The sequence below is a fragment of the Erigeron canadensis genome, chromosome 6 (genome assembly GCF_010389155.1).
Source record: "Erigeron canadensis isolate Cc75 chromosome 6, C_canadensis_v1, whole genome shotgun sequence".
Taxonomy (NCBI): domain Eukaryota; kingdom Viridiplantae; phylum Streptophyta; class Magnoliopsida; order Asterales; family Asteraceae; genus Erigeron; species Erigeron canadensis.
In genome coordinates, this window is record NC_057766.1 from 4917829 (window position 1) to 4939315 (window position 21487).

Genomic DNA, 21487 nt, shown 5'->3' on the forward strand with positions numbered 1-21487 from the left:
TTAATAAGATTCATAATTCTAGCCATCTGCTCATCAGTAAAAGAATGAAGAAGAAGAATTTGAGGTATTAATGTTATTACTAGATACTCTCTTTCCATTATTCTGAACACCTGCAAACTTCTTTTTACCAAAATCAGGAGGGTACCCAATTAATTTGAAACATTTTTCAATAGTATGACTATTAAAACCACAGTGCTCACAAACCATAGAAGGACCTTTAGATCTATTTTGATTAAAACTGTTTCTAGATGGTCTAAAATTAGAAAAATTCCTATTATTATTCACTTTAGACACAAAAGCAGAACTTTGAGACTTATTAGAAGTAGTAATTCCCCTATGTGACTCATCTCTAGATAGAATTGAATAAGCAGTTTTTAGATTAGGTAGAGGATCTCTAGTTAAGATATTACTTCTAACAATCATATACATATCATCAAGTCCCATTAGAAATTGCATCAGTTTCAATAATTGAGTATGTTTAGAAAAATCTTGAGCAGCATGACAAGTACACCTAGGTAACTGAACTAATGCATCAAATTGTTTCCACAAGGCATTAAGTTTATGATAATAATCAGATAAAGGCATACCATTCTGACATAGAGAATTTATCTTATGATGCAAGTTAAAAATCACAGAATCATCAACTTTATCATAGGTTTTTTTTAATTCTTTCCAAATACGAGAAGCTTTTCTAGAAAAAATTTGTCCAAGATACAGTTCTTCAGAAATTGAATTCGGAATCCAAGAAATAACAACAGCATTGCATCTATCCCACTTTCCACCAAGAATCTCATCTACATTAGACCTTTTGCAAGAACCATCAACAAAACCGACTTTATTTTTAGCTTCCAAAGCAAGTAGCATAGCACAACTCCAAATTTGATAATTTTCAGTTTTTTTAAGTTTGATTGACACAATAGACAAAGTACTTGAATCATTAGGATGAAGATGTAAAGGACTACTTAAATCCAGTTTACTAGTTAGAGTAACATTATCTTTAGAATCATTATTATACACATAGCCATATTCACCACAACCATTCAAATTATCCTCCTCCATAGTAACAATTAATTTCAATTAATCAATTACAAGCAAGAACAATAAAGCAGTAGTTAATTTCAATTAACAGAATCAATTACAAGCAAGAACAATAAAGCAGTAGTTAATTTCAATTAACAGAAGCACACAAAAAAACAAATAATATCAATTAAAAAACTATTAAACAATCACAATCAAAACAGCAGAACAAATAATCTCAATTAAAACCACAAGTAAACTGTAAGTAAACAATATATATTTGAAAATATCTTTCTCTTACAAACGTGTCAGGGACAGGATTCCACACCTCTCACGGAAATAGGTCAAGTTTAACACAAATGTTTTTTTAGAGAAAAGAAGAAAACACTTTGAAAAAAAATAAAAAACAAAAAAACGCAAAAATTAGGGAAAAGGGATGCAAACAGTGCTATTGGCGGGAATGAATGAGGAACCCTACTAATTTATTGATTCACTTAGTCAATAAAATTAGCAAGATCTAAAGAACAATGAAGATCTGCAGCAGAAACAGCTAGAGGATTAAGTTTATTTTCAAATAAACCTAATAATCCTTCAATCTCAAGAACCTTAATCTGAAAATTAGGGTTTTCTGGAAACAAGTAGATCTAGAAATTTTAACGGTGATCAGATGATCATACGCCGTTATTAAAAATAAGATCTAAACTACAAACCCCCAATTTTAACGAAACCCTAAATCGGAGACGAAAAAACCTAAAAATTATTATTTAACCAATATTAATTCAATTAAACACGATCTTCGTAAACAACAACCTCGCTCTGATACCATGAACAAAAACTGAATATATAGATTAATTTCACTTAATCTATCAGAATATGAATCTGATCTCAATCAGATAATCAAATCAACACAAGAAACTCACCACTGCTATTCAGGTATGAGTCACTCATTTTAAGATGTTGAATGTACTATTACAAAATATTAATCTAATCTAATTATCTATATCAAGATGAAGATATAGAAACCTGAATATATATGTATTTTGAGAGAAAATAAAAAGAGGATAAAAGATCAATGATCGATCATCTCCAAATCAGGTTATAAGTTGTGTAAAGCTTCTTCTTTTATTCCAGCTTTAGACCCTCATGTTCTAGAATGCACAGCTTTAGTCCTTGACATTTATAACTTGTTCACAAGCAATCCTGGCCAGATTAGTTCCCTGCACACAACTACTAATCATACAATAAGTCACTTTGGACTGTTTAAGCTCATCAATTACAGGTAGAGTTTGAGATTTTACCAATTTACTTAAAGTGCATTGATTTGGGTTATGCTTCATCGCTACAGACAAAATAACACAATTAGCTGAAAGGACATGGCTCAAACGGGCCGACGTAGCCTTAATTTTATTTCAACAAATTATATGTGTTTTGAAATAGAAGAACCTGACGCACTATTATTTTTGGTTAACGTTTTGGACAAACAGTGTTCTAGGATAACCACACCAGCCCCAATTCGGTAGGTAACATTGTTTACATGTATTGACCCATTACTCCACCTACCCCATCCACCCATTTTGCTACCTCCATTTACGGATATATAGTGTTATGTATCTGTAAGGTCTTTAACCTTGGGGGGATCCACCTGGGTTCGAATCCCACTTCCCACATTTGTGGGGGTGGATTAATAGGGATATTTTGAGAGTCTTGGGTTTCATCCTAGGCATGCGTGTAATTTAGGAGTAGGAGTAGATTAGAATGTCGTTCTAAAAAAAATATTATAAGAATTGGTGTTAGGAGTGGATGACAGTAGCAATGATTTATATGTGATAATATCTAGTCGACTGCAGGGTGAAGAAGTTAACGAACACTCCTAAAATATGTAAAGCCTCAGTTAAGTGTAGATTCTGGCACATGCCATCTATGTGGTGCAATTTCATCTCCCTTCTTGTGTATTATCATTTATCAGCCAATCTCAGTGCAAACCATGGGACAATAAATATCCTTGCCAATAAGGTACCATTCTCATTCTGTTTTTAATCGTCCTCTTTCATATTCATCCATGTGTATTATAATCCAAGATGTATGAGCTTTCATATTAATACATGTCATACTATATATGATACCGACCAAACTTTAGTTATAAATGGGTCAAATTGTATTTTTAATGCTTGCATTTTCCTACTTTGTGTTTGTTATCATGTTTAATGGATTAACTATTAATGTTCATGAACCAAAAATGAATGTGGGGTCAGCCTGGCCTAACTCGTTTCAGTCTTTACCATAAACAACCCGTCTCAACCCATATTTATTTCGCCTAGTCCACCCATTATACCACCGATGCAGAATTTAGCATCTTCAACACTCTGAGTGACACCATTGACCACAAGTGCGTGTTAGGGTGAGTTAAAGATCATTTGCAGCATTGATCTATTATTCCCTATATATCAAACTATAAAAGCCTAGATGTTAATGCAATATTGTTTTTTACTATATCAGTCTACTAACTCAAAAACTTCGGTTACCTTGTAAATATTGAATTTTCTCATCAACCAAAATAACTAAGATAAACCGTACGTTATACTATTAATGTTAATTCAGACGTTTACTTCGAGATAGGTGAACATGAGATGCCTTGACAAAGGTAATAACATGAAAATATAAAGTATAGAACTAGGCCCAGTAGTAGTGATGCAAGGGTTTACTTTGTGTCAAAGTAGCAAACATGGTTATCTTTTAGTCTCCAGGCCACCAACTTAGTTTTCAAAGGCCTTGGGCGACTTTGATAACAGGTAAAAAATGGCAAAAGTTTATATATGGTCTGTTTAGTTGATCCAAAACACATCTTGTCCAGACTTTCTGAATCTTTTCTAAATAAGTGGCCGGTGCGTCAACCTTTTTCTGAAGATGTGTAAAATTTCTATTATTGCAATAATGTAATATTTCTGATGTAAATGATTTAGTGGGTTTTTGCATTGCAAACACATTTGGCATGCTTCATTTCCATGTAACCTTTTTTTCAGTTGATCTGTTTGTCCCATAATTGGTAAAATATAACATGAAATGTCACATACAGTTTGAGTAATTGTTGGCAAAATCTCAAGAAAATTCCAAATACCGGGACTCCTTACTCCCTAAGAAGTTCTTGTGAACCTAACAAGAGGTTTTCTATCTTATGTTGATTTATTCGTTGCATGTAATTCATTGTGTAGGCATGGGTTTGTTTGATAGTCTAGTTGTGATGGTTTTTGGTTTAACACTATGTTAGTTTCATTTTGGTCTATTGGATGGATTCCAAAAGACAAATTCCCACAAAATGTCATGGGTAAGGTTCTTCTTTTGGTACTACTTGGACTTTGCTTAACGTGAGGTCGTTCCAGAGCTTAAAACAAGTTTAATCTTCGTTGGCCAATTGGATGATCAGGGTTTTGATGTAAAGTAAAGGAAAGGAAAGGTGTTCGGGAAACATTGAGTTATCGCTTGGGGTTTTCAGAAAAGTTCGTTGGATCATGTACTTGTTCCATATGGGGAAGTGACCACCCCTGTTAAAACGAATGTCAAAGTTGGGCTCGCTGATTCAATAATAAACGAGTTCAGTCGACGGTAAAGAACTCTGGGACTCCAGGTAATCTGCTTGAGCATATTCGGATGTTTGAACGTGTATTAGTATTGGTGTTTCGTGACAGTGGGAGTTGGGTTTGAAAGACTAGGGATCCCTATGAAATCTACCCTGAGAAGTTATCGTTAGTGGAGAGTTTTCCTATGGGAAGTCCTTAATCTACTTTGTGGGAATCAGATTGGATTGAGGATCTGAAGCTGAGATCTGCTAAGACTGTTTGGTGGCCACTGAGGCTCCAATGGGGTCTTTCGTTTAATAAGTGGTGGTGCGTTGCAACTAGGTATAAGTTTGGTTTGTTCGTTGAGCTGGACCTGTTCTTCTGTTCCATGTGTTTTGGAATTACTGCTTTGACCGGGATATTGTTTGCTTGAAAGGCGGGTTGAAGATTTTCGCAAGGCCTTTAAATGGGAAATTGTTGGGCGTGAAGTCCTTGTTATGGGCATGTTTTAATAAAGGGTCAGTTTTTAGTTAGTTTTAATTAGGTTTCTTGGGGACGAAGTTTGTAAACCCTATTTGTTCTCCTATATATATATTGGTCCATTGTATTGTAATTCTGTGTTGTTCTGAGCTTAATAAAATCCCTAAGTTGCATACGTGGATTAGTTCATACTTTGTGTGAGATACCACGTTAATTCTCGTCTTCTTCTTAATTTTAATTTTTATTTTTTCTTTCGCTGTGCAACCCTTCTGTCCCAACATCAGTGATACCATTGGCCTCAAGTGGATGCTAAGTTTTTTTATGCTAGGTTGACTAGTTGAGTTAGAGATCATTTGTAGTGTTGATCATTTTATTCCCCATATCTTGGTACAAAAGCCTACATTTTAGTGGGATATAGTTTTTCACTATATCAGTCTTCTAACTCAAAAACTTTAGTTACATTGTAAATATTGAATTCTCTCATCAATCAAAAAACTAAGATAAACTGTAGATTGTTTTACTATTGAATATTCGTTTGGACGTTTACTTAATTACTTTGAGATAGGTGAACATGAGATGCCTTGAGAAAGGTAACAACATGAAAATGGAAAGTATAGAAATAGGCGATAGTAGTAGTGACCCAAGGCTTTACATTATGTGGAAGTAACAAACACAGTCATGTTTTAGTCTCCACCAACTTAATTTTAAAGGCTACGGGTGGCTTGGGTAACAGGTAAAAACGGGTAAAGTTTATATGGTTTGGAACTAAAACATATATTGTGAGACTTTCTGGATCTTTTCTAAATAAGTAGTTCGTCAACCTTTTTCAGGAGGTGTGTAATTCAACTCTCCTGAGGTAAATGATGTAAGCGGGGGGGAGGCTTTGAAAACCCATCTGACATGCTTTATGTAACCTTTTATTTGAACTTACCAGGTTTGTGTTTATAGCCAGTAAGTAATATGCCATCAATTGTAGGGAAACTACTAATACTCTTAATAAATCCTCCTAACTATAACATTCCAATAATCTCCATTTCTCTTGTCCCTCTCGATCCATACATTTAAAAAAAAAAATTTATCAACTTTTATAATTGTTATTGAAGTTCACTTATATAATATTGTAAAGTATTTGTTACGGTTCTATAAAAGGATAAAACTTAAACATGTTAAAACGGTGTTTGAATTTCATGTTAAAATAGGAACTTCCACATTCTTCAAATCCTGGTTATGGATAATGTGATGGTAAGGCCATTCTTAGTAACCCTTGTTGACGCCTTTTCAACAATCTCGTCGAAGAGGAAGTTAGTGCTAGCAGCCATCGCATCGATGGGCTCTTCGTCGATGGCCTTCCTGATTTAAAAGCCGCTCGACATGTGGGGAAGGGAGAAGAAAACGGTTGAGAAAAATGGAGGAATTCGTTTAGTTAACTTAGAGTGGAAAGGAAAAAAGAGGGGAGAGAAAGTTTTCTTCTCAATCACGTCAAAAATGAGAGGAAAAGTCTTGAAGGGAAAACAATTGCACTTTCCCCTCTTATCCTCTTCACTCTTTTCCTTCCTCAGTTAAAATAATCTTTAGAATGGATTTTATCCTATCCACTCCTCTCCTTTCCACACTTAAAAAATTCATAAGAATGAATTTTATGATTATCCCTCTTCTCTTCTTTCCTTTCCACCCCCTTCATTAAGCTAAATAATACAAAAGAGTTCAATTATGCACAATTAAAACTTATTTAAAAAAATCATATCTTTTTATTAATAAAAGATAGTTGGTAACTCGGTATGAAATTTAATTGACCCATCAAAATCTCAATTTATTAAGATATATAACCCAAACAACTATATTATAAATACTACAGATTTCTCCTAAAAACAAACTATTTACAATCATGACAATAACCATAAATAATATTACATTAGATTAGAAACGATAATAGAAAAAGAACAAACTATCATTCCAACGGATATAAACCAAAACACCTATATTGTAAAAACTAAAAATTTTCCATAAAAAAACAAACCATCTAGAATCATGACAATGACCATAAATATTATTATTAGATTAGAATAGATTAGAAATATAAGTCTCAATTTATTAAAATTAATCTTTGTCTGTATATAATAAGAAAACGAACAAACTATTAACAACCACTCCAATGATATAAACCAAAACAACTATATATTATAAAAACTACAGATTTGTCCATCAGAAAAAGAAAATACAAACTATTTACAATCATGACAACGATCATAAATACTACTCGTGGAAATAAAACCAGCATATGGAAACTATAGCGAAACTTCTTCATAGTTTAGTTAATTAACAAAGTTGACCAAAAAGTAACAATGCGTGGATCCAGCCTCCTGTTGGAGTTTAAATAGCTTTGCAAATATCACTTCAATTCAGTTCAATACGAATATGTCTTCTTCTGCTTATTCTTCGTCTTCTTCAAGTGATGTTGTACCAAGAAGTAGAAAAGGAGGATGGACATATGATGTGTTCCTAAGTTTCAGAGGTGAAGACACCCGCAACACCTTCGTAGATCATCTTTTTGCCGCTCTTACTCAGAAAGGAATACATATGTTCAAAGACGACAAGATGCTCGGTGGAGGCCAACCCATTTCAGAAGAACTTGTGAAAGCCATAAAAGAATCAAGGTGGGCTGTTGTTGTTTTCTCCAAAAACTATGCCAACTCTTCTTGGTGCTTGGAAGAGCTTTCCAACATCATGGAATGCCATGGTGAAATGAAGGTGTTACCTGTCTTCTACCATGTCAATCCCTCTGATGTTCGCAAACAAAAAGGAGATTACGCAACGGCATTCAAGACGCATGAAGACAAGTTTAAGGATGGAGAGAGGGATAAAGTGAACAAGTGGAGGGAAGCCTTAACTGCAGCTGCCAGTTTATCTGGCCAACACATCTTGCCTGAATATGGGTAACTAAATCTCTTTTATATTACAACTATATAATAGTATTAATACCCGTATGCCGATGCACGTTGACTCATACTTATTTTTGTTTATATGCACTCTTTATAATTGAGTAATTACTTTACAAGGTGTTTTCCATGTTCGAATTATGTGCAAACAAATACAAGGATAAATTATTTAGCGTGTAAAATCTTTTACCAACGGGTCAGTAATAACTAATTAAGTTGTTTTCGTCTGTAGCCATTATATCTGACCAGTGACGTATTTTACAAAATAATTAGAAATGTCGATTATCATATTAAACCCCGATAGGTGATGTTCCTATTTTATGTATACAACCGAACCCAACCACAATAAACAAAATCATAAAAACCCACTTGTCAAATCTAAACTCAAGAAGTCGTTTACATATAAAAATTGATTTATTATCAACAAAAAGTACGGAGAAAAAAAAATTCTAGTGAAAACCACAACGATATTATACATTAATTAAAATACCAATCAATAAACTAATGCTCTTATATATATTATATGAACATACAGGGGTGAATCAGCATTTATAAACAGGATTGTTGAAGAGATCTTAGCCGATAAACAACCTAGTGGAAGTAGTAGGGAAAATCATCTCATTGAAATAGAGCCTCGCGTTGATGCCTTAATTTCATTATTGAAATTGGAGGCAACCCAAGAGGTCTGCTTTGTGGGGATATGGGGAATGGGAGGGATTGGAAAGACGACTATTGCCCGAGCCTTGTTTAACAGAATCGCTCATAAGTTTGATGGTAGCAGCTTTGTTAATGACGTTAGAGAGAATAGCTCTAGTAAAAAAGATATGTGCACCTTACAAGAAAGGGTTCTAAATGATATTCTAGGAGAGTGTCATGGGTACAAGATAAAGGATCGTGATCAAGGAGCTGAAGTAATACAAGAAAGATGTCGCAGAAAGAAGGTTCTTCTTGTGCTTGATGACGTTAATGATGTAAAGCAGTTAGAATTCCTAGCTGCGACACGTGAGTGGTTTGGTCCAGGAAGTAGAGTCATTATAACAACCAGGGATCAACATTTGCTATCATATGCTAATGCTAATGACCAGTACAAACCCGCTCTTTTAAGCGAGGATCAAGCTGTAGAGCTCTTCAGTAGGCATGCTTTTAATAAAAGAAGCCCTCCAGAGGGATACGAGGAGTTGTCAATTCATGCCATACACCATGCTGGTGGTCTTCCTCTAGCATTGAAAGTTTTAGGCTCATTCTTCCGTGGACGAAAAGCAAATCTGTGGGAAAGTGCTCTAAAGCGACTGGCCAAAACACAAGATAATGAAATCATCAACACACTCAAGTTAACTTATGACAATTTAGATGAAACTGATCAACAAATGTTCCTTGACGTTGCATGTTTCTACAAGGGGAAGCATGTATCTGAAGTTATTACCAGATTTCATCTTGGCTTGGGTTTTGACCCGGTTATAGGACTTAGTGTTCTTGTTGAGAGATCTCTTATAACCATCTCATCAAGAAAGATGATGAATAATATGGTTATTGGAATAATTGATATGCATGATCTCGTACAAGAGATGGGTCGGAAAGTAGTTCAAGCACGTGCTCCGAATAGCAGGCTATGGGAACTCGAAAAGATCCACGATTTAATCGACAAGAAGGTATTAATAAACCTCTCTTCATTTGCTGCTAATATTTTATTTGTTTTAATATGAGTACACCTTGATCTAAGTTTTCGGTCATTACCTTCAGGAACTAGGATTAGTTGAGGGGATAGTGGTGCCATGGGAAAAAGCAAAGGAGAGTTTGAGTGCTGATGTTTTTCAAAGCACGAAAAATCTTCGGGTACTCGATTGTTACGGAAAAATCACTTGTGGTAAACCTAGCTTTCTGCCTGATGAGTTACGATGGTTTTCTTGGAGTCACTACCCATTCTCTTCTCTGCCTATAGCAAACATGAGTAAGCTTGTTGGGCTTGAAATGAAGGATGGCAGTATTAAATATTTGTGGAAAGAAAAAAACGTATATAGTCCATGGAACCCTTTCTCTTTTATAGCACCATGGGTTTCTTCGTATAAAAATCCAAACTTGATGTACATTGACCTTAAAGGATGTCATTCCCTAGAAAGGTTTCCAGATGTCTCGGGGGCACCAAATATCCGGTTTCTGAATTTGGCATTTTGTGAGAACATGGTGGAGGTTGATGAGTCTGTGGGGAGTCTGAAAAATCTTATTCTCTTGGACATGAGTAGATGCCATAAACTCAAGTGTCTCCCATCCATGCTCAAGACGAAATCCTTGATGACCCTCAATCTGTGTGGGTGTTGGTCTCTTAAAAGAATTCCAGAATTCTCGCCATGTATGGTCAATCTATCTAACCTATTAATTAGAAATTGTTCAGAAATAGAAGAAGTGCCATCGTCTATAAAATCTCTCTCTAACCTAAGGAACTTGAATCTTACTGGATGCACAAGTCTTAAGATTATTCCAAACTCAATTTCGGAGTTAAAGTGTCTCCACACCCTTGGCCTCTGTGGTTGTAAGTATCTGCAGACATTGCTGGATTTTCAAAGCATGGAAAGTCTGGAAGTGCTTATAATAGACTCGATCAATATTCATGGTTTGACAAATTCCCGTTACTTGAGAAAGTTAGAACTTCTTGGTGATTTGGGAGACAATGATTTCCCCACAAATCTGCATGGACTTTCCTCCTTGGAAGAATTATTTATAACTTCCAACTCTGACTTAATCCAATTACCTGAAAGCATCTCTCATCTTTCTACTCTTAAACACCTCTCGATCTGCAGATGTAGTCGACTTCAAACTTTACATGGCCTCCCAGAAGGAATAAATGTATTGACAGTAAAAGATTGCCCATCACTGAAAAAGATTGATGATCTGAATATAAAGTACAAGTGTTTGAATAGCATTCAAATCTCTGGCTGCGGGAGATTTGACCAATCTTATACTGCCATATAGTTAATCTTGACTTAGTTTATTTTCTTAGTTTTCTATCTATTCATGGGCTGACTTAGTTTATTTTCTTAGTTTTCTATCTATTCATGGGCTTATTTAGTCTAACGAATAGACAGTGAAAGTTCGCTAAGGAGCTGCTGGACTATTGGAGATGTGCGTGGGTTTACATGTATGTATTAAGTAATAGTTGCTTTTTATGTTTTATTTACATGGTAGAATGGGTCTTCATTCGACCAGTTTTGTTGGTGTAAGTTGCACATGAACCGGTTCTTTAGGTAGTGGTATTAGCAGGTTTAGTTGGTCAGTTTCTTGAGTTGTATGGCTCTAAATACCCTTCTTGTTTAGTGAATGATGTAGAATTTTTCCCTTTTGAAAAACAAGTATCTTTGCATATTTCTTTCTTCATCAATTTCTCAGTATACAACAAAATACATAATACAGTGGCTTGAATTTTGGGCCTGATATCCAACATGTACAAATCTTGCATAAGGTGTTTGACCAATCTTTCCTTAAGGTCAACTATGTCTGTCTCTCTTATCTTAAAGTTAAGGAATTAATTATGTCATATGAACTTGATTATGGAAAATACTTACAGAATGAAGATTTCACACCTCATTCGAGACGCATGAAGACAATTTCAAGGGAGAGACAGATAAACTGAACAAGTTGAAGGATGCTTTATCTCTAACCTGCAGATGAAAAATGTCAGCTAAACACAGAAGAAAAGTCACCCAATTAATATGCATTTTCATTGCACATAACATTCTAAATTAAGTTGCTACAAGTTATAGGTGGCTTTTTCTCTGCTGATTTTCCGGTTTGCTAATTGCCTTCATTTTATTTTTACTTATGAAACGGAAATGATCTTGAGAGTCTGCTTTGTGAAGGAGCTTTTCTGAGTCTTAACATATCAGACATCAGTGTCCACCTGAAGGTTTGCTTCTGTAGAATATCATAAAATTCTTGCTTGCCTTTTTCTGCTTATAAAATGTTGGTAATTTTTCTGCTTATAAAATGTTGCTAATCTTATGAAAGGACATCATGTCTTTTAATTGTCTTGAGATCAGAAATGTGATTACTGATTAGGTAGCTGATCGATATCGGCTCCTTGAACTTTAACCTATTGATAGAAGTGCGTTAACTATCAGCATGTCAAAAGCATCGAACTAACCAACAATAGTTAAGTCATACCCAGCTTAACATATTCGGTGGTTTCGCGGATTAAGTTTAACGCCTCGTTTTTTTTCTTTATAAAAAAAAACCATCTTTTTTCATCCAAGCTTAAAATGACAGAGTAAAAAAAATATTTGTTTTACCTACATTTTGTATATGTAGATGGAAATGTTTAAAATGATTATATATTTTGTATTTTTCTATTTTTATTAGAAACAAACTCTTAATCAAATCTCCATACTTAATTTTATTTCAAAAGACTAGCACGGTACCCGCGCGATGCGGCGACGGTCATGACGGCGACGGTGTGATGGTTGGGCGACTATTGGTGGTGGATATCTATTATGTTTACTTTCACAAGTAAAATATCCAAGGTAAGTCATTTTCTATCCATGATTCCTACAAAGGTTAGTTTTTACATATTTAGTTTGAATAATTGAATCCATGACAACCCAATTATAAAATAGATTTTGTGTAGAAGTTAAAGGTCAAAGGTTCAAAATGATTTAGAAAATGCTAAAAAAGGATTTTCAAAGATTCAATGACAATATTTAATTAAACAAGTTTAATTATTGCAAATCTTTTCAAATGGATCACAAGTAGTTGATAAGCAACGTGAGAACTCGGTCATAAAACCCCCACTTTTCTAGATTAAATATAATACTTTTATTAAGATTGATAAACAAACGCTTTCCCTGTGTTCAATCCTGGACTTACTGGTAACTATATTATAAACAACAAGGTACACTGCCTGTGTGTAATAGTCTAGCTATTAGTATAGCCTAGTTTTATAAATTTAAAACTTGGTTGATTTTCATGAGCAAAACAATTAAATAAAAGTAGAGAGAAAATTACACATCAATGATCTCGTGATAAAACCCTCATGTTTCGAGGTACACATGAACTTGACTCGACATCGTCTGCTTCGTCTTCATTACAAACATCAAAAATTGCGTTTGCGATCTTTGGATTAAATAGGGTGTTCATTTGCGTAACGGTTGAGTTTAGAAATTTGAAATCGTCACTTGATGATGAATTAGACATGATTTTGATGGTGTTTGATGAATGAAATGGTATGTGATAGAATGTTTGTGTGTTAAAAATGAGAATAAGGTGGAGTCTTTAAAAAAAAAAAAAAAAAAACCACCTATCCGTTAGAAAAAGAAAAAAAAAACTTTGAATATCAAAAACTATCCGTTGCTCGGTCCCACTTGCGGCGTCTTCCATAGTCCTCGTGAGGACTAAAACCCAAAACGCACAGCGTCGGACGCTCTGTGCTTATAGTGTCGTGCGTCTTCAAAGAGTAGGACGGAGGGAGACGCACTCTATAAGCAAAGGCCTTATTGAAAGATTCAGAGAACAAGGAAGAAAATAGATATCATTGACCCTCTTTTACATTTATTTCAAAAAACCCTTATACAAGGTCAAAGTTACAAGTTTCATACCTTTTGAGTACATTCATTCAATGCCTTAAACCTTCATTATAAATATCTAACTATTGTTTACTAGTCTATATCCCTATCAAATGACAAAAAAAAAATACTACACCTATCTTATATAAGTTTTTTTATATCATTTTGAAAAACATTTTAAATAACTACTAATATTTGATAAAAAGAATTATTCTAATTATAATACTTATATGAAAGCTAACGATGCATTTCATTCCAAATTTAAAAATCTTATGTGTAATTTATATATATTAAACTTATCATTTGAAGTCATCTGCCAAAGTTGTAAAGTTGTTTTTACATAAATGATAAATCAATGTGAGAACAACTCATCTAGCCTAAGTACATAGTTTAAACTACAAAAAATAAATAAATTGTTCGTTTACAAAATCTAATGGGGACATTTTCAAAGCGTTTCGTACGGGCATCAAAAATTTTATTACATGGCCTACCCATAACTCATCGCATTCGTTTTATCACTTTTGTCATCGTGCCCCCGGTATACAAAAATCCTATATCCGCCTTTGTCCATGTCCATCCAATGTTTATACATATACAACTTTTGAATTGATATGATGTTGATTAAAGTTGAGAGTACGAAACATATCAACACAAAAGATATAGAACATCTCCGTTACAAAACTTCCTCGGGGTCAGGGGTAAAGATTTCTGAGATTATCCATGACAAACTTAACTAAAGTATCTCTAAGCGTAGAACAACCTAATCTAAAGTAGGTCAATAAAAGGAGATTGTGTATACAACTTTTCTGCGGTGTTGTCGCTCAAATGTAGAAATGACATCGTCAATCACATCTTCCCAACGATCGGTTGCTTCCAACTACACATAACAGAGAACACATTGTCATGCAATGGTTCAAAACTGTAATTATCTAATCGGGGTCATATAGGCATTAGGGCTGGACCAGGCTGGGTTGGCTCATCAACAACTACTGTCTAATATTTGTGAATTTTCAAAATTAATCATCAAATACAACATGTATTACAATTTACAAAAATTACCTTATTTTTTATTGAATAAACCTTTTTTTTTTTTTTTGAAAAAATCAGTTTAGGAGGTTGAGAAACACTTTAAGCTAATCTATACTACGAGTATATTATAAAGCAAAAAGTCTTTGTCTAATATTTTAAGTTTCAACATTTACTTCTCCAAAATGCACCTTTTATCAACTATATATTTACCAAATACATTTTCTCTCTCCTCAAGTCTCAACCAATCATCATTTTTCTCTTTCCTCCATAAATCATTTATTCTTCCAATTAATTCAAAATATTTTATCTCACAAACCGTACATCGATAAATTATAAAAATTATATGGGTGTTCTTAAAATTTCATGCTCTTTCATTAGAGATGTCATTCGATATACTTTCGACGAATTTTTAAATCCGATGGCGGAACCCGTACGGTTAAGGCATTTGGCTATCACACTTTATGACCTATCACCCCACCATCTCACCGCCGCAACGCGCGGGTACTTACTCTCGTGGACTAAAAGCTATCAACCTTTAACTAAAACTTATACAAACATGAAAGGTTTATCCATTTATTTAAAGTTTACCCATTTAAGATTAATGCAAACCCACTTTGACCCATTAAGTGCAGCTGGGTTGAAAGTGCCACCTCTAAATTTTCAGGATTAGAATGGGGTTTAGAAACACATGAATGGGACATACCTCATGACACAATGCCAAAGTTTGTCGAGCACCAACTGCAGCCTCCTCATGGTTATCCTTTACTTCCAAGTTTATCACCAGCACAGGTTTCAAAAGAATATGATCACGAGTATGGAGATCTGCATGTAATATCAACAAAAGCAGTTTCAAGATAAAAATGGAGAAACATCAATTACATGAACATGATCACAGCTTTGCCCCACACATGGTTTCAAAAAATAAAATGGATAAACTTGAAATAAATGAACAGGATTACGTCTTTGCACCCATAAGATTAATCAGCTGCTATTATTTACACCTAATACTTGTCATAGAACACATTTGGCCATCTCTGATACCATGTTGACATTCATGTGCTTCATGTAATAGTTCAGTTGACGTCAGGGAAAAATACTGGGAATTCAGGCGAGGCGCCTGTTGGTGTATACGTGTATTGTTCGGTAGAAAATAAGACATAATACAATATAACAGTGATTGATCCATCAGCCGAATATTTCTTAAACCCTAAATTATATTTCAAATGATTACCAAGATAATCCAACTCTTGAACACTTACCACATCATGTTTAGAGAAATTCCTAAAAGCAACATAAAAGAAAAGAGCTTTTATTGAGACCCTATTTTGCTAAGGAATTAAGGAACCAATACAGACCCTTTAATCAAAAAATAGATGGTCACTACGGGTTGAAATTTTTGTAAGTTATGTACGTGAAGAGCCTAACTACTCCAAACTTCCCTAAACCTTTCTTGAACTATGACCTTTGATGCACACAATCCAATCCACTATACGAACCCAAGTTAGTTGTCTTTAACTAAAACTCTTCAATTATACAATCACATGCAGACAAGTTCAGTTGAAACATAAATATTTCTTTAATAAAACAATATTACTAAATAAAATTCAAATCTTTGAAGAAAACAGTAGAGGAGGTTGTAAGTATAACTTAGACTTTGGGCAACTAAAAGCCTTTATTTGAACTGTTCCAGATAAAGAAAAAACAAACTCAATTGACCAGTCTATCAGTAAATGGATCAAATTGCTAAATCTATCAAAGTACCAATAGGCATCACGCCCGCTAGGATATTAAGTTACTGTTAAACCTTCACTCGTATTTATGTTTAAACAGAATGGCAAGTAAGATATGGCCAATCATTATTGAAACTCCGAAAAGAAGCATCATCAATATCAGCTTTTAAAACTCCCCTTTGTGTTATCTAGATAGTTGATACATCTAATTGTTAATTAACAAGTTAACAACATATAACCAATATAACTACCACGAGAATGTTGTCAAAATGAATACTTCACGTATGTTAAAAAACCATAACAATACTCTGGTGGTCAGGTACTAAGAGTGGAAAAAAGAAATTGTTTATCTAATACCTCAATAGATGGTGAACAATTGCAGAATCAAAGCTCACAGCGATGAGCGATGTTTGCACTTACAGTAGCCAAAATCACAGATTACCCTAGTCAATCATCTTACTAAAAGTAAACGACAGCAAGACTTCATATCCTACCGTCTTATCGTTTAACCATACAAGTACACCTGGAGAAACTCAAATTACTCTTTCAGCCAAAAATCCAGAACACTTAGTTTCAACCAAATCTCTGCTTGACTCAAGCATTAAACTTAAAGGGTCAAACAAATTTTGTGGATATTCATGAAATCGTCCAAACTAAGTTTAGCTATGCAATCAAAAGATCAAATAATAACTCAACAGGCATGGATGAAACTCGACTGGGCCAGCACTAATAAAAACAACAAAAGAAAAGTCCTTGTCGCTGCATGTGTGGTAGCTCACACTCAAAAGTCTTCCGACACGAGTTCTATCTCTTTCCTCAGAAGCGACTCTGAGAGTTACTTTTTGTGTTCGTCTCAGTAGGGTGTATTATTTTGTCACGTTAAGATCGATTCCCCCCTCTAAAACATAAACAAGTTTTCTTCTAGTTGACGTAAAATCCTCCATGACTATTTCTTTGATCTATTTCCCGACAATAACATCAACTGACTCGAGTACGGTAAGGGAAATGAAAATAATACTAATAGCATGATATATCAATAAATGTTCAAACAAGCAAACATCCTTTCTAATGGGAAAGTTACAAGCCACTTTGGAGTTAAGTATCCCGTAGAATCTCCACAGACCACACCCTTCAGTTGACAACTGTCGATACATTTTTCTATATCATAAATCATAAGTAAACTATTTATTCAGAAACGAAACTGTCAAATCTAAGTTCACAGATGTTTTTTATAATTTTCAATTAATTATCACAATAATTTTAAATTAAGTATATGTGATATGACCAAACTAAACACTAATGCACCCACTTTAAGACTTTCTTTGTGACTAACTTCCAGTGGCCGTTATTCAACTACCTTCCGTCCACTTACAGATTTTTCAAAGCAGTGTGATGTAGATTATTGATAACATGTTTTTTGTCAATGAATAGTAGCGGCACATCGGGATGTAGGTGTGGTAAATCGGGCTATAAGTGAAAGTTGCAAAAAAGCAATTTGATTAGACCCGTGGAGCTGTTGGGTCACTATACAACATATGAAAGAGAAGGTATGCATATATATTGACCACCAAATCCTGCAAAGATAGATATAATCCACATTTCCAAATAGCAATTACATATTTCTTAACCAATTTTGTATATGGGAACATCAATGATAAAAATATGCACAAACCCAAGGCACCTATAATAATTTACACAAAAAAAAAGCTAACTATGACTTATAAGTTCATCCAGTCTGCAAGATGTAAAAATGAAGTTATTACTAACCTTCAGCAACCATATCAAATACTTTCTCTTCAAATGTGAACACGACATCAAAATGCCCATCCGGGCCATTCTCTTGCCACCGCTGAGGTGCGGTTTTGACAGCCAGGTTCCTCTTGAGCATCGGGAGGATACCATTGCGCTTATAACTATACAATAGTTAAGAATAGTAACACACCGTTCAACATTCTGAACTCTACGCCAATTTAATATATATATATATATATCAAAGTAGTCCAGTAAATAAGAAAGAAAACGGAAAAAGGGGGGGGGGGGGGGGGGGGGATACAGTTCGGGGTCTTTACGCCTGAGGTCATCAAACATGTGTTTGTAAGGAGTGCCAAATTCATAAACATTCGGCTCTCGTAACGAAGGACCGGGGAGCTTAACGTGAGTGCCGGTTCCATACGAACAAACATCAAAACCCTCCCTCTTAAGCAGAAAGTGAGCCTCCATGCTTCGATTTTGGTTCGACGAGCATACCATTGCGTATCTTAGCCTCATTATTATTCTCACTGATAACTTTTCCCTAAAAATAATTCCCCAATTTAACATTGCAGATATTAACAATTATCAGTTCATAGCAGATACAAGTATGATATATTAACGCATGTATATAAGCTTTTTCAGGTGAATAATTAAAATTGGGGGGAATTTATAATTATATAAGAATAATTAGGAAATTAGGGCTTCAAAATATATGTATATATATTATATATAAATAATGCAATGAAATAAATGGGGAATTAGTATTTTACCGGTGAGTACCGCAGTGGTGATTCCGAAGAGAAGGTGTCTTGAAGCTACTGTTCCGTTACTGCTGGGGGCGATCCGAAGATTTCAATAGCAACCAAGGAATATTTGGGTTTTTTTTTTCCTGGCTTTACTTTTATTAGTTTTACAAGTCGGGCTTAGTAAATTAAAATCTGAGACGGCTCAATCCGTTTAGTTATTTGAGTCGATCGAGTCATCTGGCTATTCAACAGGGGTGAGCAAAAACTGAACCGAAACCAAAAAAACTATAAAAACCGAAAAAATCAAAAACCATTGGTTTTGGTTTTTTAAAAACCGAAAGCTGTGGTTCAGTTTTGGTTTTTAATGAAAAACCAAATCATAAAAATCGAACCAAACCAAAAATATAAATTTTTACTTTATTTTATATTTATATCATTTTATTATTAATTTTTGATAAATATGTTATTATATTTGCATTTTCAGGTGTATATAATAATATTTATATGTTTTAAGTGAAAATACACAACTATTTTAATTTGTTTTAATAATTGTATAATTAAACAACGCGTAAAAGATATAAATAGTTATATATAAAATTTGTTTGAAGTTTGTACAACTTACTTTTATGAATTTGTTGTCATTGTTGTAGTATTATTGTTACTAATATTGTTTTGAAAACTTGTTGAAATTAATTAAGGTGTAATTATAAGGTATAAACTTATAAACTTTTGAAGCTCAATTTACCCAAACCACAAGTGGTTAAAAACCGACTAAAACCGAACCGAAATAGACCTAAACCGAAAAAACCGAAATCCAATGGTTTTAGTTTTTAAAAACCGAATTATAACGGTTCGGTTTTGGTTTTAGTCAAAAACTGAACCAAACCGAACCGTACTCACCCCTACTATTTGAGCTAATAAGGCCAACAAGTTTAGTTAGATTGAATTTTATAAGTATGATAGCCATAGTTGTTAGACTTGTAAATTTCGACTCGACTTGAAATCTGATTTTTCGACTTGTGACTCGAATCTTAAGATCAGGATATTTGAAAATATGGTATTTTTATAATTATGCGCAATTATTTATTGAAGATGTACTGTAATGTATTAATGTATTAAGCTAAAAATAGAAGATACTATTATAATCAAATCAAATTTAAAAGTATTTAATAGAATTATTATAAAAATAAATTAAAAAAATATAAAAATATAGTTTGTGACTCGTGACTCGACTCATGACTCGGAACATGACTCAGAACGACTCGCACCACAAAACACGAGTGATGTTACGAGTCTAGAGTAAAGCGGGTCATCCCATCGAGTCGCCTCGTTTTCATTTTGTTTTTACTCAACTCGTATGAGTCACGAGTCGACTCGTACGAGTTTGACAACTATGATGATAGCTATAAGATTAAGTTATACATTTATCATGAATGAAATTATTCGAGCTCAAGGAGCTCAAGTTTAAAAAAGTAAACAAGTTAACTGAATATAACAATAAATAAATGTTAAAAGACATATATAAGCATCGAGCTTAAATGGTAACTAAATACTTGAGTTCGAGCTCAAACACACTTCTAAATAGTTATTCCAGCTCCAATCGAATTATTATTAAGTGAACCGTGTCTAATTCATAATAGTCCTTATTCTCAACAACATTAAGCTTATATGTCTTGTTCAAATGAAAATTTAAACTTTTTTTGAACGTCAATATAATTTTATTAAATAAATATGAGAAATGTTAAACATATAAACATAAAATTACAAACTAAGTTGTCAAGTGTTGTGGACCAGTTAAAATAAAGTATATTTTCTCTTTCATGCTTCTTCCCTAAATTTAATTGATGACACTTAAATTTATAAAGTTTTATTTGTAATTTATTTATAACTCTAGCATCACTCGGTAAATATATGCTAGTTGAATAAGTAGTATTGTATTGAATAAGTAGTATTGTATTGTGTGATAAATTCAAAAATAAGAGGTATGTGAGTTTTTAATACATTGCACAAAAATCTATTTAATATACCCTGTGCAATTTTCTTCCTTTCCAATGCTTTTTAGGCACATAAATAAATCAATTTATAAACAAAACTGTCGTCACATTAAATCATCTATATCTCTTAAGCTACGATCTCCATTCGACTTTAAAGTGAACCACCAAATAAATGTCTTTCGAAAACTCCCGGCTAAGTTTGTATAATTTTCGTAGTCGCTTTTTGAATACGTACTATATAGACGTTTTACATTAAATATGTTCTAATAATCATTTTATGTACATTCATTTTATAATGTTATAAATTTTAAATACACTTTTTGTCATACATCTCAGTAAACTTATGACAACTTAGATATAAAGATAGGTGGTGATTATAGGTATTACTAGTATTTTCAACATATACATATAATCTTTTATTTGCTATTAATAGAGCACATCTTTTTCACATAAAGATAATGTTCTTGCGTTAAATTATTTTACTTTGTTATTCCATAGCAAACTCGTTTCCTTTTACATGGATGTCAATAACTTCATTAATTCATATGTTGTCTTTTGCATTTGTTCTAATAGGATGTTTGTTGATTCTTTTCTTGATTACATTATTGGTGTTGGCAAAAGTAACATATCATTCTCTTGATTTCCACCATTCAATCATACATTATAATTGTATAGATTTATTTTCATATCAAGAGTCAAA

At 33.7% G+C, this 21487-nt stretch overlaps 3 protein-coding genes across 3 annotated transcripts; 2 read left to right on the plus strand and 1 right to left on the minus strand.

The window, feature by feature from the left end:
• Nucleotides 1–7466: 7466 nt before the first annotated feature.
• LOC122604175 (disease resistance protein Roq1-like) lies at nucleotides 7467–9509 on the plus strand. The gene is made up of 3 exons (XM_043777072.1): nucleotides 7467–7984; nucleotides 8523–9393; nucleotides 9495–9509. The coding sequence occupies exons 1-3, from the start codon at nucleotides 7467–7469 to the stop codon at nucleotides 9507–9509; spliced, it is 1404 nt and encodes a 467-aa protein (XP_043633007.1).
• A 422-nt stretch (nucleotides 9510–9931) lies between these two features.
• LOC122604176 (disease resistance protein Roq1-like) lies at nucleotides 9932–10954 on the plus strand. Its single transcript, XM_043777073.1, has one exon. It carries the CDS (start codon nucleotides 9932–9934, stop codon nucleotides 10952–10954), a length of 1023 nt encoding a protein of 340 aa, XP_043633008.1.
• A 3123-nt stretch (nucleotides 10955–14077) lies between these two features.
• On the minus strand, nucleotides 14078–18989 carry LOC122606338 (RNA polymerase II subunit A C-terminal domain phosphatase SSU72). Its single transcript, XM_043779293.1, has 5 exons — nucleotides 18818–18989; nucleotides 18349–18587; nucleotides 18063–18208; nucleotides 15269–15387; nucleotides 14078–14413 (listed from the first exon to the last, which is right to left on the minus strand). The coding sequence occupies exons 2-5, from the start codon at nucleotides 18561–18563 to the stop codon at nucleotides 14312–14314; spliced, it is 582 nt and encodes a 193-aa protein (XP_043635228.1). The 5' UTR covers nucleotides 18564–18587; nucleotides 18818–18989; the 3' UTR covers nucleotides 14078–14311.
• Between the last annotated feature and the right edge of the window lie 2498 nt (nucleotides 18990–21487).